Source organism: Anomaloglossus baeobatrachus, chromosome 5 (genome assembly GCF_048569485.1).
Source record: "Anomaloglossus baeobatrachus isolate aAnoBae1 chromosome 5, aAnoBae1.hap1, whole genome shotgun sequence".
Taxonomy (NCBI): Eukaryota; Metazoa; Chordata; class Amphibia; order Anura; family Aromobatidae; genus Anomaloglossus; species Anomaloglossus baeobatrachus.
Window position 1 is genome coordinate 475,517,768 of NC_134357.1, and position 19,125 is coordinate 475,536,892.

General features: G+C 50.8%; 1 protein-coding gene across 1 annotated transcript in view; it reads left to right on the forward strand.

Moving 5' to 3' along the window:
* OGFOD3 (2-oxoglutarate and iron dependent oxygenase domain containing 3) overlaps nucleotides 1-19,125 on the forward strand; it is a 139,400-nt gene that overhangs the window by 2,142 nt on the left and 118,133 nt on the right. Inside the window, exon 2 of the mRNA XM_075350662.1 lies at nucleotides 2,483-2,697. Within this exon, the coding sequence (XP_075206777.1) occupies nucleotides 2,483-2,697 (215 nt within the window). The remainder of the gene's footprint in view (nucleotides 1-2,482; nucleotides 2,698-19,125) is intronic.

Sequence of the window (19,125 nt, forward strand, 5' to 3'; positions counted from 1 at the left end):
AACAGTTCCAGACATAGACCATGCCCCCATAACAGAGCCAGACACAGACCGTGCCCCAATAACAGAGCCAGACACAGCCCGTGCCCCCATAACAGTTCCAGACATAGACCATGCCCCCATAACAGTGCCAGACACAGCCCGTGCCCCCATAACAGTGCCAGACACAGCCCGTGCCCCCATAACAGTACCAGGCACAGCCCGTGCCCCCATAACAGTTCCAGACACAGACCGTGCCCCCATAACAGTTCCAGACACAGACCGTGCCCCAATAACAGAGCCAGAGAGAGACCGTGCCCCCATAACAGAGCCAGATACACACCGTGCCCACATAACAGAGCCAGACATAGACCGTGTCCCCATTACAGAGCCAGATACACACCGTGCTCCCACAACAATGCCAGACACAGCCCGTGCCCCCATAACAGTACCAGGCACAGACTGTGCCCCCATAACAGTTCCAGACACAGACTGTGCCCCCATAACAGTGCCAGACACAGACTGTGCCCCCATAACAGAGCCAGAGAGAGACCGTGTCCCCATAACAGAGCCAGAGAGAGACCGTGTCCCCATAACAGAGCCAGATACACACTGTGCCCACATAACAATGCCAGACATAGACCGTGCCCACATTACAGAGCCAGATACACACCGTGCCCCCATAACAATGTCAGACATAGACCGTGCATCCATAACAGTGCCAGACACAGACCGTGCCCCCATAACAGTGCCAGACACAGACAGTGCCCCTATAAAAGAGCCAGACACAGACCGTGCCTCAATAACAGAGCCAGACACAGACTGTGCCCCCAAAACAGAGCCAGGTACAGATCGTGCCTCAATAACAGAGCCAGGTACAGATCGTGCCTCAATAACAGAGCCAGACACAGACCGTGCCTCCATAACAGAGCCAGGTACAGATCGTGCCCTCATAACAGTGTCAGACACAGACCGTTCCCCCATAACAGAGCCAGACACAGACCGCGGCCCCATAACAGAGCCAGACACAGACCGCGCCCCCATAACAGAGCCAGACACAGACCGCGCCCCTATAACAGAGCCAGACACAGACCGCGCCCCCATAACAGTGCCAGACACAGACCGCGCCCCCATAACAGTGCCAGACACAGACCGCGGCCCCATAACAGAGCCAGACACAGACCGCGCCCCCATAACAGAGCCAGACACAGACCGCGCCCCCATAACAGAGCCAGACACAGACCGCGCCCCCATAACAGAGCCAGACACAGACCGCGCCCCCATAACAGAGCCAGACACAGACCGCGCCCCCATAACAGTGCCAGACACAGACCGCGGCCCCATAACAGAGCCAGACACAGACCGCGCCCCCATAACAGAGCCAGACACAGACCGCGCCCCCATAACAGAGCCAGACACAGACCGCGCCCCCATAACAGTGCCAGACACAGACCGCGGCCCCATAACAGAGCCAGACACAGACCGCGCCCCCATAACAGAGCCAGACACAGACCGCGCCCCCATAACAGAGCCAGACACAGACCGCGCCCCCATAACAGAGCCAGACACAGACCGCGCCCCCATAACAGAGCCAGACACAGACCGCGCCCCCATAACAGAGCCAGACACAGACCGCGCCCCCATAACAGAGCCAGACACAGACCGCGCCCCCATAACAGTGCCAGACACAGACCGCGCCCCCATAACAGTGCCAGACACAGACCGCGGCCCCATAACAGAGCCAGACACAGACCGCGCCCCCATAACAGAGCCAGACATAGACCGCGCCCCCATAACAGAGCCAGACACAGACCGCGCCCCCATAACAGAGCCAGACACAGACCGCGCCCCCATAACAGAGCCAGACACAGACTGCGCCCCCATAACAGAGCCAGACACAGACCGCGCCCCCATAACAGTGCCAGACACAGACCGCGCCCCCATAACAGAGCCAGACACAGACCGCGCCCCCATAACAGTGCCAGACACAGACCGCGCCCCCATAACAGAGCCAGACACAGACCGCGCCCCCATAACAGAGCCAGACACAGACCGCGCCCCCATAACAGAGCCAGACACAGACCGCGCCCCCATAACAGAGCCAGACACAGACCGCGCCCCCATAACAGAGCCAGACACAGACCGCGCCCCCATAACAGAGCCAGACACAGACCGCGCCCCCATAACAGAGCCAGACACAGACCGCGCCCCCATAACAGAGCCAGACACAGACCGCGCCCCCATAACAGAGCCAGACACAGACCGCGCCCCCATAACAGAGCCAGACACAGACCGCGCCCCCATAACAGAGCCAGACACAGACCGCGCCCCCATAACAGAGCCAGACACAGACCGCGCCCCCATAACAGAGCCAGACACAGACCGCGCCCCCATAACAGAGCCAGACACAGACCGCGCCCCCATAACAGTGCCAGACACAGACCGCGCCCCCATAACAGTGCTAGACACAGACCGTGCAGTAAATTCTTGAATCTTCTTTCTGCAGCGTCCGGAGGGGCCGTGTTGCGGGCCGGTCATGGCGGAGCGCTGTGCTGTGCGGGGTCCTCGCTCTGATCACCGCACTCCTGGGTTTTCTCCTTGTTTATGGTTATCCTGGTGGAGAGATGATGGCGGTGCTCGCAGCTCAGCAGGAGACGCTGCAGCACAGGTTCTTCCCGGTGCCCTGCTCCCCGGACTACGGGAACCACAAGCAGTTCACAGGTAACGGCCACCGCAGAGCATCGCAGCTATGATAGAAAGATGTCAGGACACGCAGAGCATCGCAGCTACGATAGAAAGGTGTCAGGACACGCAGAGCATCGCAGCTATGATAGAAAGGAGTCAGGACACGCAGAGCATCGCAGCTATGATAGAAAGGTGTCAGGACATGCAGAGCATCACACCTATGATAGAAAGGAGTCAGGACACGCAGAGCATCGCAGCTATGATAGAAAGGTGTCAGGACACGCAGAGCATCACAGCTATGATAGAAAGGAGTCAGGACACGCAGAGTATCGCAGCTATGATAGAAAGGTGTCAGGACACGCAGAGCATCTCAGCTATGATAGAAAGGTGTCAGGACACGCAGAGCATCTCAGCTATGATAGAAAGGAGTCAGGACACACAGAGCATCACAGCTATGATAGAAAGGAGTCAGGACACGCAGAGCATCACAGCTATGATAGAAAGGAGTCAGGACACGCAGAGTATCGCAGCTATGATAGAAAGATGTCAGGACACGCAGAGCATCACAGCTATGATAGAAAGGTGTCAGGACATGCAGAGCATCACAGCTATGATAGAAAGGTGTCAGGACACGCAGAGCATCACAGCTATGATAGAAAGGTGTCAGGACACGCAGAGCATCACAGCTATGATAGAAAGGTGTCAGGACACGCAGAGCATCACAGCTATGATAGAAAGGTGTCAGGACACGCAGAGCATCGCAGCTGTGATAGAAAGGAGTCAGGACACGCAGAGTATCGCAGCTATGATAGAAAGATGTCAGGACACGCAGAGCATCACAGCTATGATAGAAAGGTGTCAGGACATGCAGAACATCGCAGCTATGATAGAAAGGTGTCAGGACATGCAGAGCATCACAGCTATGATAGAAAGGTGTCAGGACACGCAGAGCATCACAGCTATGATAGAAAGGTGTCAGGACACGCAGAGCATCACAGCTATGATAGAAAGGTGTCAGGACACGCAGAGCATCACAGCTATGATAGAAAGGTGTCAGGACACGCAGAGCATCGCAGCTGTGATAGAAAGGTGTCAGGACATGCAGAACATCGCAGCTATGATAGAAAGGTGTCAGGACACGCAGAGCATCACAGCTATGATAGAAAGGTGTCAGGACACGCAGAGCATCACAGCTATGATAGAAAGGAGTCAGGACACACAGAGCATCGCAGCTATGATAGAATGGTGTCAGGACATGCAGAGCATCACAGCTATGATAGAAAGGAGTCAGGACACGCAGAGTATCGCAGCTATGATAGAAAGGAGTCAGGACACACAGAGCATCGCAGCTATGATAGAAAGGTGTCAGGACACGCAGAGCATCACAGCTATGATAGAAAGGTGTCAGGACACGCAGAGCATCGCAGCTATGATAGAAAGGTGTCAGGACACGCAGAGTATCGCAGCTATGATAGAAAGATGTCAGGACACGCAGAGCATCGCAGCTATGATAGAAAGGAGTCAGGACACGCAGAGCATCACAGCTATGATAGAAAGGAGTCAGGACACGCAGAGCATCGCAGCTATGATAGAAAGGAGTCAGGACACGCAGAGCATCGCAGCTATGATAGAAAGGAGTCAGGACATGCAGAGCATCGCAGCTATGATAGAAAGGTGTCAGGACACGCAGAGCATCACAGCTATGACAGAAAGGTGTCAGGACACGCAGAGCATCGCAGCTATGATAGAAAGGAGTCAGGACACACAGAGCATCACAGCTATGATAGAAAGGTGTCAGGACACGCAGAGCATCGCAGCTATGATAGAAAGGTGTCAGGACACGCAGAGCATCGCAGCTATGATAGAAAGGAGTCAGGACACGCAGAGCATCACAGCTATGATAGAAAGGTGTCAGGACACGCAGAGCATCGCAGCTATGATAGAAAGGAGTCAGGACATGCAGAGCATCGCAGCTATGATAGAAAGGTGTCAGGACACGCAGAGCATCACAGCTATGACAGAAAGGTGTCAGGACACGCAGAGCATCGCAGCTATGATAGAAAGGAGTCAGGACACACAGAGCATCACAGCTATGATAGAAAGGTGTCAGGACACGCAGAGCATCGCAGCTATGATAGAAAGGTGTCAGGACACGCAGAGCATCGCAGCTATGATAGAAAGGAGTCAGGACACGCAGAACATCGCAGCTATGATAGAAAGGAGTCAGGACACGCAGAGCATCACAGCTATGATAGAAAGGTGTCAGGACACGCAGAGTATTGCAGCTATGATAGAAAGGTGTCAGGACACGCAGAGCATCGCAGCTGATAGAAAGATGTCAGGACACGCAGAGCATCACAGCTATGATAGAAAGGAGTCAGGACACGCAGAGCATCGCAGCTATGATAGAAAGGTGTCAGGACATGCAGAGCATCACAGCTATGATAGAAAGGTGTCAGGACATGCAGAGCATCGCAGCTATGATAGAAAGATGTCAGGACACGCAGAATATCGCAGCTATGATAGAAAGGTGTCAGGACACGCAGAGCATCGCAGCTATGATAGAAAGGTGTCAGGACACGCAGAGCATCGCAGCTATGATAGAAAGGAGTCAGGACACGCAAAGCATCGCAGCTATGATAGAAAGGAGTCAGGACACGCAGAGCATCGCAGCTGTGATAGAAAGGTGTCAGGACACGCAGAGCATCGCAGCTGTGATAGAAAGGTGTCAGGACAGGCAGAGCATCACACCTATGATAGAAAGGAGTGAGGACACGCAGAGCATCGCAGCTATGATAGAAAGATGTCAGGACACGCAGAGCATCACAGCTATGATAGAAAGGTGTCAGGACACGCAGAGTATTGCAGCTATGATATAAAGGTGTCAGGACACGCAGAGCATCGCAGCTGATAGAAAGGTGTCAGGACACGCAGAGCATCGCAGCTATGATAGAAAGGTGTCAGGACACGCAGAGCATCAAAGCTATGATAGAAAGGAGTCAGGACACGCAGAGCATCGCAGCTATGATAGAAAGGAGTGAGGACACGCAAAGCATCGCAGCTGATAGAAAGGTGTCAGGACACGCAGAGCATCGCAGCTATGATAGAAAGGTGTCAGGACATGCAGAGCATCGCAGCTGATAGAAAGGAGTCAGGACACGCAGAGCATCGCAGCTGATAGAAAGGAGTCAGGACACGCAGAGCATCGCAGCTGATAGAAAGGAGTCAGGACACGCAGAGCATCGCAGCTATGATAGAAAGGATTCAGGACACGCAGAGCATCGCAGCTATGATAGAAAGGTGTCAGGACACGCAGAGCATCGCAGCTATGATAGAAAGGTGTCAGGACACGCAGAGCATCGCAGCTGATAGAAAGGAGTGAGGACACGCAGAGCATCGTAGCTGATAGAAAGAAGTCAGGACACGCAGAGTATCGCAGCTATGATAGAAAGGTGTCAGGACACGCAGAGCATCACAGCTATGATAGAAAGGTGTCAGGACACGCAGAGCATCGCAGCTATGATAGAAAGGAGTCAGGACACGCAGAGCATCGCAGCTATGATAGAAAGGTGTCAGGACATGCAGAGCATCGCAGCTATGATAGAAAGGAGTAAGGACATGCAGAGCATCGCAGCTATGATAGAAAGGTGTCAGGACACGCAGAGCATCTCAGCTATGATAGAAAGGAGTCAGGACACGCAGAGCATCGCAGCTGATAGAAAGGTGTCAGGACACGCAGAGCATCGCAACTATGATAGAAAGGTGTCAGCCCATGCAGAGCATCGCAGCTGATAGAAAGGTGTCAGGACACGCAGAGCATCGCAGCTATGATAGAATGGTGTCAGGACACGCAGAGCATCGCAGCTATGATAGAAAGGTGTCAGGACACGCAGAGCATCGCAGCTATGATAGAAAGGAGTCAGGACACGCAGAGCATCGCAGCTATGATAGAAAGGAGTCAGGACACGCAGAGCATCGCAGCTATGATAGAAAGGAGTCAGGACACACAGAGCATCACAGCTATAATAGAAAGGAGTCAGGACACGCAGAGCATTGCAGCTATGATAGAAAGGTGTCAGGACACGCAGAGCATCGCAGCTATGATAGAAAGATGTCAGGATCTGCAGAGCATCGCAGCTATGATAGGTGTCAGGACATGCAGAGCATCGCAGCTATGATAGAAAGGAGTCAGGACACGCAGAGCATCGCAGCTATGATAGAATGGTGCCAGGACATGCAGAGCATCACAGCTATGATAGAAAGGTGTCAGGACACGCAGAGCATCGCAGCTATTATAGAAAGATGTCAGGATCTGCAGAGCATCGCAGCTATGATAGGTGTCAGGACATGCAGAGCATTGCAGCTATGATAGAAAGATGTCAGGACACGCAGAGCATCGCAGCTGTGATAGAAAGGTGCCAGGACATGCAGAGCATCACAGGTATGATAGAAAGGTGTCAGGACACGCAGAGCATCGCAGCTATCATAGAAAGATGTCAGGATCTGCAGAGCATCGCAGCTATCATAGAAAGATGTCAGGATCTGCAGAGCATCGCAGCTATGATAGGTGTCAGGACATGCAGAGCATCGCAGCTATGATAGAAAGGAGTCAGGACACGCAGAGCATTGCAGCTATGATAGAAAGATGTCAGGACACGCAGAGCATCGCAGCTGTGATAGAAAGGTGCCAGGACATGCAGAGCATCACAGCTATGATAGAAAGGTGTCAGGACACGCAGAGCATCGCAGCTATGATAGAAAGATGTCAGGACACGCAGAGCATCGCAGCTATGATAGAAAGGAGTCAGGACACGCAGAGCATCGTAGCTGTGATAGAAAGGAGTCCGGACACGCAGAGCATCGCAGCTATGATAGAAAGGTGCCAGGACACGTAGAGCATCACAGCTATGATAGAAAGGAGTCAGGACATGCAGAGCATTGCAGCTATGATAGAAAGGTGTCAGTACATGCAGAGTATCGCAGCTATGATAGAAAGGTGTCAGGACACGCAGAGCATCGCAGCTATGATAGAAAGGTGTCAGGACACGCAGAGCATCGCAGCTATGATAGAAAGGAGTCAGGACACGCAGAGCATCACAGCTATGATAGAAAGGTGTCAGGACATGCAGAGCATCGCAGCTATGATAGAAAGTTGTCAGCCCATGCAGAGCATCGCAGCTATGGTAGAAAGGAGTCAGGACACGCAGAGCATCGCAGCTATGATAGAAAGGTGTCAGGACACGCAGAGCATCACAGCTATGATAGAAAGGTGTCAGCACACGCAGAGCATCGCAGCTATGATAGAAAGGTGTCAGGACACGCAGAGCATCGCAGGTATGATAGAAAGGAGTCAGGACAGGCAGAGCATCGCAGCTATGATAGAAAGGAGTCAGGACATGCAGAGCATCGCAGCTATGATAGAAAGGAGTCAGGACAGGCAGAGCATCGCAGCTATGATAGAAAGGAGTCAGGACACGCAGAGCATCACAGCTATGATAGAAAGGTGTCAGGACAGGCAGAGCATCGCAGCTATGATAGAAAGGAGTCAGGACACGCAGAGCATCACAGCTATGATAGAAAGGTGTCAGGACACGCAGAGCATCGCAGCTATGATAGAAAGGTGTCAGGACACGCAGAGCATCGCAGCTATGATAGAAAGGTGTCAGGACACGCAGAGCATCGCAGCTATGATAGAAAGGAGTCAGGACACACAGAGCATCGCAGCTATGATAGAAAGGTGTCAGGACAGGCAGAGCATCGCAGCTATGATAGAAAGATGTCAGGACACGCAGAGCATCACAGCTATGATAGAAAGGTGTCAGGACACGCAGAGTATTGCAGCTATGATAGAAAGGTGTCAGGACACGCAGAGCATCGCAGCTGATAGAAAGATGTCAGGACACGCAGAGCATCGCAGCTATGATAGAAAGGAGTCAGGACACGCAAAGCATCGCAGCTATGATAGAAAGGTGTCAGGACACGCAGAGCATCGCAGCTGTGATAGAAAGGTGTCAGGACACGCAGAGCATCGCAGCTGTGATAGAAAGGTGTCAGGACAGGCAGAGCATCGCAGCTATGATAGAAAGATGTCAGGACACGCAGAGCATCACAGCTATGATAGAAAGGTGTCAGGACACGCAGAGCATCGCAGCTGATAGAAAGGTGTCAGGACACGCAGAGCATCGCTGCTATGATAGAAAGGTGTCAGGACACGCAGAGCATCAAAGCTATGATAGAAAGGAGTCAGGACACGCAGAGCATCACAGCTATGATAGAAAGGAGTGAGGACACGCAAAGCATCGCAGCTGATAGAAAGGAGTCAGGACACGCAGAGCATCGCAGCTATGATAGAAAGGAGTCAGGACATGCAGAGCATCGCAGCTATGATAGAAAGGAGTCAGGACACGCAGAGCATCACACCTATGATAGAAAGGTGTCAGGACACGCAGAGCATCGCAGCTATGATAGAAAGGAGTCAGGACACGCAGAGTATTGCAGCTATGATAGAAAGGTGTCAGGACACGCAGAGCATCACACCTATGATAGAAAGGTGTCAGGACACGCAGAGCATTGCAGCTATGATAGAAAGGTGTCAGGACACGCAGAGTATTGCAGCTATGATAGAAAGGTGTCAGGACACGCAGAGCATCGCAGCTATGATAGAAAGGATTCAGGACACGCAGAGCATCGCAGCTATGATAGAAAGGTGTCAGGACACGCAGAGCATCGCAGCTATGATAGAAAGGTGTCAGGACACGCAGAGCATCGCAGCTGATAGAAAGGAGTGAGGATACGCAGAGCATCGCAGCTGATAGAAAGGAGTCAGGACACGCAGAGCATCGCAGCTGATAGAAAGGAGTGAGGACACGCAGAGCATCACAGCTATGATAGAAAGATGTCAGGACACGCAGAGCATCGCAGCTATGATAGAAAGGAGTCAGGACACGCAGAGCATCGCAGCTATGATAGAAAGGTGTCAGGACACGCAGAGCATCGCAGCTATGATAGAACGGTGTCAGCACATGGAGAGCATCACAGCTATGATAGAAAGGTGTCAGGACACGCAGAGCATCGCAGCTATGATAGAACGGTGTCAGCACATGGAGAGCATCACAGCTATGATAGAAAGGTGTCAGGACACGCAGAGCATCGCAGCTATGATAGAAAGGAGTCAGGACACGCAGAGCATCGCAGCTATGATAGAACGGTGTCAGCACATGGAGAGCATCACAGCTGTGGTATACCGGTATGCTCTGTAAGTCAGGAATTGGAGCGGGGCCGTCGTCGGTGTGTGCGGCTCCTGGGAGGCATCTTAATGAGCTGTGAAGATGAGAGGCAGATCTGGGGGAGGAACCCTCGGACCACTGTGCCCAGCAGTGTAATGAGTTTATCCAGCTGGGACCCTGCGAGGTGCCCCTTCCCACACGCTCTGCAGGTAACAGATGCTGCACTGAATACAATGCACCTCTGCAGCCTGTGATGATGTATCATCATACGATATGTGGCTGACAGGGAATTAGGTGTCCTCCACCGTGATACCTGCTGTGCATGCAGTTGGCCCTGGACCCCCTGATTTGTCTGAATGAAGCAGAGAGTTTATACAATCATAACCCCCATCATCCTCATACAAATAAGTCCTTAATAAATGCAAAACTTTGAGATTTTTCTCTCCCAAGTTATAATCCATTCCATCTGCCCCACACTTCTCACCGCCCGGCATACACCCATCAGCCATAACATTAAAAGCAGCGGACTTTGGCTATATGCGCACCCTGTAGTTTTGTTGTCACAAAAAACTGCACCTTTGAGACATCAAAACTGCCCCTTGTCCCAGCAACAATAACCTTTTAACCAAGAGATTCATGCAAATGTACGGTATATATTTTTTATTATAATATTCTGTAGAGCAAAATACATTAAAACAGTGAAATTCCTATGAGGAACGTAAACATGCCAAAAATAGATATAGAGTAGTAGAGTAAAAGATTCCTCTTATGGTAATTATATTTGTATATTATATATATTTGACAACAAATGTCATCTGATAATTTAATAAAAAACACTATAAAAAAGTAGAAATTCATTACATAGCATAAATACAAATCGATGGTATCAAAATTTATATAACCATTAATATACACAAATCAATAACACGAGCCAATAAAGGGCTAAAAAATGTAACATTTTTACCGATTAATTAAATTAATTAAATAAAAATTAATTAAAACTGCAAATAAATATACTGGTGTACGTATGGGTTGTGCACGCTGGAAATAAATATATTGTGCCAGAGAAAAATATGTAAATAGCACCACAATTGTACAACAATAAATATATATTGCACTAATAACGTAGAAATGCTAAGGATATACTATTTGTATGTAGCCCTTACTCGTGTAAATAGCAGTAAATGGTTAGATGTATAATTAGCAATGTGCAAAAATGGCAAATCTTCAAAGTGTTTTCTCTATATACAAACAATGATTCAATTTAACAAATGGAGGATCAGAACTCAAAAGCTATTTAAAGAACCCAATTTAGAACCTAAATAGTCAAAAAGCCCGTGGAAGAAGCTAGGTGCGAAACGGTCGTTGGGGTCGAGGGACGCGCATGCCTGCAGCTCCTATTACAATTCCTATTATTAAGGTATTAACTGTCTTTTTGACTATTTAGGTTCTAAATTGGTTTCTTTAGCCTGTTTTTGTGTTCTGATCCTCCATTTGTTGTCCATTGGGGAAGTGTCATGCACCATATGTTGTCTTGGACTGATTTTGGTACTATTAACCTTGTCCCAGAGAGCCTGGAAATCTTTAAGAAAACGCTTGTTTCTGTGTTTTTGGTGCGTTTTGATGCATTTCTTAGTTCTTATTTTGATGCTTTTTTTGTGAAAATTACAATGATAGGCGGATCGGACTATGAAGTTCGACCCCCGTGGGTTCAAAGGCACCCGAGTGCCGGGCCGGACTTCTAAGGGAATTTTCGGTTATTGATCTGGATAGGGCACTCAGGAAATAAAAAAAAAATAAAATAAAACTAAAGAAAAAAAATAATAGAGCGCACTCTACTTACCAAATCACTAGCGTAGCTGTACACTGCTACCACAGCCATTCATTCTTCTTCCACGGCTGCTCATTAGACACATGCATATTCACTGCTTTCCCCACCCACCAGCGTCTGCGAGTGGTTGCAGTCAGACAGCGCCCCCAGCCTTTGTGACAGCCTGTCTGACTCTTCCAATCACAGACCTGGTCTGCGGGTCTATAGCGTACAGTAAAAATAAATAAATAAAATATTTAGCTTAGGGATCCCCATATTATGTTATCCAGGACAGGTAAAACCTACGGCTACAGGCTGCAGCCACAGCCATGCGCCTATCTTGGCTGTCTATCAAAATAGGAAGAACCACATGCGGCTTTTTTTTTAAAAAAAATATTTAAATAATTTAAAACATTCGTGGGGTCCCCCACAATTTTGATAAGCAGCCAAGTTAAAGCCAGACAGCTGGGGGCTGGTATTCTCAGGCTGGGGAGACCCACGGTTATTGGGAGTCCCCCAGCCTAAAAATATCAGCCTGCAGCCACCCAAGATTGTCACCAATTACCCTGGTGGGGTGGCAATTGGGGTAATTAAGAGGTTAATAGCAGCCCACAGCTGCCACTAAGCCCTAGATTAGTAATAAGAGGCATCTATGAGACTATCACTAATCTGTGAAAAGAAATAAACACAAACACCGAAAAAATCCCTTAATTGAAATAAAATGCAAAAAAGCCACCCTCTTTCATCCCCTTATCAACCCCCAAAACACCCCTGCAGGTTTGACGTAATCAACGACCTACTCCATTCCAACTCTGCTACATGTAAAGTCACAGCGTGCGATCATGGAACATGACCGCCCGCTGTGAGCTCCAGTCAGAGAATGAGCCGCTCGATCAGTGGTGACGTCACTCTGAGTAGCCTCGGACACAGCTGGAGGTTGCCATGATCATCCACCTGTGACTGCAGGTAACTTGACTCATGTGACTTCATTGACCTCACCTGAGTTTGTTGAGGTCTCCTGAGGTTAGGTTACCTGTGGAGGACCATAGGAATCTTAAGCCATGGCCTTGGCTAATCTGAGTGATGTCACCGCTGATTGCGCTGCTCATTCATTCTTAACCTGAACCGCACAGTGTTCGGTCATGTTCCATGATCATACTGTGACACAGGTGTAGCAGAGTTGAAGCGTCGTGGGATCTTGTGTAAATAAAATGTTAGACCTGTAGGGGTGGTTTGGGAGTTAAAAAAGAAGTGAAAGAGGGTGGTCTTGTATTTTATTTGAAATAAAGGACTTGTTTGATGTTTGCGTCCCTTGCATTACAAATCTAGGGCTTGGTAGCAGCTGTGGGCTGCTATTAACCTTTTAATTACTCTGATTGCCACCGCCACAGGGCAATCAGAAAGAGCCGGGTAAAGTGCTGGGGTTGTCACATCTAATGGAAGCGACAATCCTGGGTGGCGGCATGCTGCTATTTTTAGGCTGGGGGGCTCCCAATAACCATGCGTCTACACTGTCTGAGAATACCAGCCCCCTTGGCTGGTTATCAAAATTGAAGGGGATCACACGCCGTTTTTATAAATTATTTAAATAATTTTAAAAAATCCGCGTGCGGTTCCTCCTATTTTGATAAGCAACCAAGATAAGTGCATGGCTGGGGGCTGCAGCCTGTAGCTGTGGGCTTTATCTGTGCTGTTATCATAATATGGGGGGACCCCACGTCAAGTTCTCAATTTATTTATTATTCTGTACAATATAGACCTGCAGACCGAGTCTGTAATTGGAAGCGTCAGACACGCTGTCACTCAGCATGAGGGCGCGTCTTACTGCAACCAATCACAGACGCCGGTGGGCAGGGGAAGCAGTGAATATGCATGAGCCTAATGAGCGACCCTGAAAGAAGAATGAGAGGTCGCGGGAGCAGTGTGACCGCTGCGCCGGTGATTCGGTAAGTATGAAGCGCTTGCTCTTACCCCTTTGTGCCGGATTCTGGTCCCCATAGAATATATGGGGACCGGTATCTGGCCATACCAGGGATCAACACCCTGGCGACCCAGAGTCATGTGAGATTGCTTTGCGAGTCTTCCCATCACTAGTGAGAGATGCAGGGACAAAACGCAAAAAGATAGAAACTGCTGCAGTTTGTCAGATGTTTGTGACAAATCTGAATTCTCATAGACTTTGCTGGGAAGTCAAAAGTGAGAACATTCGGACAACAAAACTGCACCAAAAACGCAGCATGTGCATGTAGCCTAATAGTGTGTAGATCCCCGGGATGTCGTCAGTACAACCCGGTAATGGCACATGTCACATCTGTATGGTGCCAGGACGCAAGGTTTCCTGCAGAACATTGTCCCATCACCCTGCCCCCTCTGGTCTCGCCATAGACAAGATGATCACATGTTCACACAAGACCTGCCGTATCCCGGGAACACCCCACAAAACCTGCCGTATCCTGGGTACACCCCACAAGACCTGCCGTATCCCGGGAACATCCCACAAAACCTGCCGTATCCCGGGTACACCCCACAAGACCTGCCGTATCCCGGGAACACCCCACAAGACCTGCCGTATCCCGGGAACAGCCCACAAAACCTGCCGTATCCTGGGTACACCCCACAAGACCTGCCGTATCCCGGGAACACCCCACAAGACCTACAGTATACCGGGAACACCTCACAAGACCTGCCGTATCCCGGGAACACCCCACAAGACCTACCGTATCCCGGGAACAGCCCACAAAACCTGCCGTATCCTGGGTACACCCCACAAGACCTGCCGTATCCCGGGAACACCCCACAAGACCTACAGTATACCGGGAACACCTCACAAGACCTGCCATATACCGGGAACACCCCACAAGACCTACAGTATACCGGGAACACCTCACAAGAACTGCCGTATACCGGGAACACCCCACAAAACCTGCCGTATCCCGGATACACCCCACAAGACCTGCCGTATCCCGGGAACACCCCACAAGACCTACAGTATACCGGGAACACCTCACAAGACCTGCCGTATCCCGGGAACACCCCACGAAACCTGCCGTATCCCGGGTACACCCCACAAGACCTGCCGTATCCCGGGAACACCCCACGAAACCTGCCGTATCCCGGGTACACCCCACAAGACCTGCCGTATCCCGGGAACACCCCACAAAACCTGCCGTATCCCGGGTACACCCCACAAGACCTGCCGTATCCCGGGAACACCCCACAAGACCTGCCGTATCCCGGGAACACCCCACGAAACCTGCCGTATCCCGGGTACACCCCACAAGACCTGCCGTATCCCGGGAACACCCCACAAAACCTGCCGTATCCCGGGTACACCCCACAAGACCTGCCGTATCCCGGGAACACCCCACGAAACCTGCCGTATCCCGGGTACACCCCACAAGACCTGCCGTATCCCGGGAACACCCCACAAGACCTACAGTATACCGGGAACACCTCACAAGACCTGCCGTATCCCGGGAACACCCCACAAGACCTGCCGTATACCGGGAACACCCCACAAGACCTACAGTATATCGGGAACACCCCACAAGACCTACAGTATACCGGGAACACCTCACAAGACCTGCCATATACCGGGAACACCCCACAAGACCTACAGTATACCGGGAACACCTCACAAGAACTGCCGTATACCGGGAACACCCCACAAAACCTGCCGTATCCCGGATACACCCCACAAGACCTGCCGTATCCCGGGAACACCCCACAAGACCTACAGTATACCGGGAACACCTCACAAGACCTGCCGTATCCCGGGAACACCCCACGAAACCTGCCGTATCCCGGGTACACCCCACAAGACCTGCCGTATCCCGGGAACACCCCACGAAACCTGCCGTATCCCGGGTACACCCCACAAGACCTGCCGTATCCCGGGAACACCCCACAAAACCTGCCGTATCCCGGGTACACCCCACAAGACCTGCCGTATCCCGGGAACACCCCACAAGACCTGCCGTATCCCGGGAACACCCCACGAAACCTGCCGTATCCCGGGTACACCCCACAAGACCTGCCGTATCCCGGGAACACCCCACAAAACCTGCCGTATCCCGGGTACACCCCACAAGACCTGCCGTATCCCGGGAACACCCCACGAAACCTGCCGTATCCCGGGTACACCCCACAAGACCTGCCGTATCCCGGGAACACCCCACAAGACCTACAGTATACCGGGAACACCTCACAAGACCTGCCGTATCCCGGGAACACCCCACAAGACCTGCCGTATACCGGGAACACCCCACAAGACCTACAGTATATCGGGAACACCCCACAAGACCTGCCGTATCCCGGGAACACCCCACAAGACCTGCCATATACCGGGAACACCCCACAAGACCTGCCGTAGGGAACACCCCACAAGACCTACAGTATACCGGGAATACCTCACAAGAATTGCCGTATACCGGGAACACCCCACAAGACCTGCCGTATCTCAGGAACACCCCACAAGACCTGCCATATACCGGGAACACCCCACAAGACCTACAGTATACCGGGAACACCCCACAAGACCTGCCGTATTCAGGGAACACCCCACAAGACCTGCCGTATACCGGGAACACCCCACAAGACCTGCCGTATACCGGGAACGCCCCACAAGACCTGCTGAATACCGGGAACACCCCACAAGACCTACAGTATACCGGGAACACCTCACAAGACCTGCTGTATACCGGGAACACCCCACAAGACCTGCCGTATACCGGGAACGCCCCACAAGACCTGCCGAATACCGGGAACACCCCACAAGACCTACAGTATACCGGGAACACCCCACAAGACCTACAGTATACCGGGAACACCCCACAAGACCTGCCGTATACCGGGAACACCCCACAAGACCTGCCGAATACCGGGAACACCCCACAAGACCTACAGTATACCGGGAACACCCCACAAGACCTGCCGTATACCGGGAACACCCCACAAGACCTGCCGTATACCGGGAACACCCCACAAGCCCTTGTCCCAGTCATTTTCATCTGTACATTTGCCCATTTTCAGGCTTCTAGCACATGATCTTCATGAACTGACGGGTAACTTGCACCTAATGGTTCCTCCCTCGGCAGCTGCCATTGTCTCCAGATGATCAGGGCCATGCGCCTCACCTGTCAGTGGTATTATTGTTATGGGATCGGTGTATGCAGCACTACATGAGCAGGGGATGTGGATCGGCTCAGGGTGGGTGACGACCACCTCGGCTCCTGGTCACCCAGCTTTCCCTGTGTCTGGAGGATTTCATCCCTTTCGGGTGTTTGAAGAAGTTGAGTGTGTGATGTCTGGTGGTCGCTCATCTGTGGGTTCTGGACTTTAGATGGAGGTGCCCTTTAATGTCCGCCCTCCCTTCCCAGCAGCTTACGTTGTGTCTGTTTTCCTCTTTCATGACGCCGACTTCCATCTTTCTTTTACAATCTCTTCCCTGCCAGCTGATTTCCAACATGAAAGTTGCAGTGTGAGCTGCGCTGGGAATAGGCGCAAAGGGTTTTCTGATCTCTGACGTTTCTCTACCGTGCGTTCGCTGTGTTTATCCCCCTCAGGCTCTACTTTAAAGAACCTTAGGATTTCAGCTCTGGAGGGAATCAACGACTGAGTACACAGTGCAGCCTGTATCATGCTTTTATCACTGGCAGTGCTCATTGATGATGGCGTATCCTTAGGATGTAAGATCACCAGGAGTCCAATAGCCGGGACACCCACAGATCAAACTGCGAGTTACACAGTGGAAGAAGCTGTAACTAAAGGCAGCACAGAGTATTTCAGGAGAGCAGTGTGCAACACCGAGTTACATAATGGAGTGAGAAGAGTCTAAAATCAGCACAGAGTATTTCAGGAGAGGAGTGTCCCAGACCGAGAGTTACATAGTGGAAGGAGAAGGGTCTAAAAGCAGCACAGAGTATTTCAGGAGAGGAGTGTGCCAGACCAAGAGTTACATAGTGGAAGGAGAAGGGTCTAATAGCAGCACAGAGTATTTCAGGAGAGGAGTGTGCCAGACCGAGAGTTACATAGTGGAAGGAGAAGGGTCTAAAAGCAGCACAGAGTATTTCAGGAGAGGAGTGTGCCAGACCGAGAGTTACATAGTGGAAGGAGAAGGGTCTAAAAGCAGCACAGAGTATTTCAGAAGACAAGTGTCCCAGACCGAGAGTTACATAGTGGAAGGAGAAGGGTCTAAAAGCAGCACAGAGTATTTCAGGAGAGGAGTGTCCCAGACCGAGAGTTACATAGTGGAAGGAGAAGAGTCTAAAAGCAGCACAGAGTATTTCAGGAGAGGAGTGTCCCAGACTGAGAGTTACATAGTGGAAGGAGAAGGGTCTAAAAGCAGCACAGAGTATTTCAGGAGAGCAGTGTGCCAGACCGAGAGTTACATAGTGGAAGGAGAAGGGTCTAAAAGAAGCACAGAGTATTTCAGGAGAGCAGTGTGCCAGACCGAGAGTTACATAGTGGAAGAAGCTGTAACTAAACACACTAAACACTAAACACAGAGTATTTCAGGAGAGCAGTGTGCAACACCGAGTTACATAATGGAGTGAGAAGAGTCCAAAAGCAGCACAGAGTATTTCAGGAGAGGTGTGTCCCAGACCGAGACTTACATAGTGGAAGGAGAAGGGTCTAAAAGCAGCACAGAGTATTTCAGGAGAGGAGTGTGCCAGACCAAGAGTTACATAGTGGAAGGAGAAGGGTCTAATAGCAGCACAGAGTATTTCAGGAGAGGAGTGTGCCAGACTGAGAGTTACATAGTGGAAGGAGAAGGGTCTAAAAGCAGCAGAGTATTTCAGGAGAGGAGTGTCCCAGACTGAGAGTTACATAGAGGAAAGAGAAGGGTCTAAAAGCAGCACAGAGTATTTCAGGAGAGGAGTATGCCAGACCGAGAGTTACATAGTGGAGGGAGAAGGGTCTAAAAGCAGCACAGAGTATTTCAGAAGACAAGTGTCCCAGACCGAGAGTTACATAGTGGAAGGAGAAGGGTCTGAAAGCAGCACAGAGTATTTCAGGAGAGGAGTGTCCCAGACCGAGAGTTACATAGAGGAAGGAGAAGGGTCTAAAAGCAGCACAGAGTATTTCAGGAGAGGAGTGTCCCAGACTGAGAGTTACATAGAGGAAAGAGAAGGGTCTAAAAGCAGCACAGAGTATTTCAGGAGAGGAGTATGCCAGACCGAGAGTTACATAGTGGAGGGAGAAGGGTCTAAAACCAGCACAGAGGATCTCAGGAGAGGAGTGTGCCAGACTGAGAGTTACATAGTGGAGGGAGAAGGGTCTAAAAGCAGCACAGAGTATTTCAGGAGAGGAGTGTGCCAGACCGAGAGTTACATAGTGGAAGTAAAAGGGTCTAAAAGCAGCACAGAGGATTTCAGGAGAGGAGTGTGCCAGACTGAGAGTTACATAGTGGAGGGAGAAGGGTCTAAA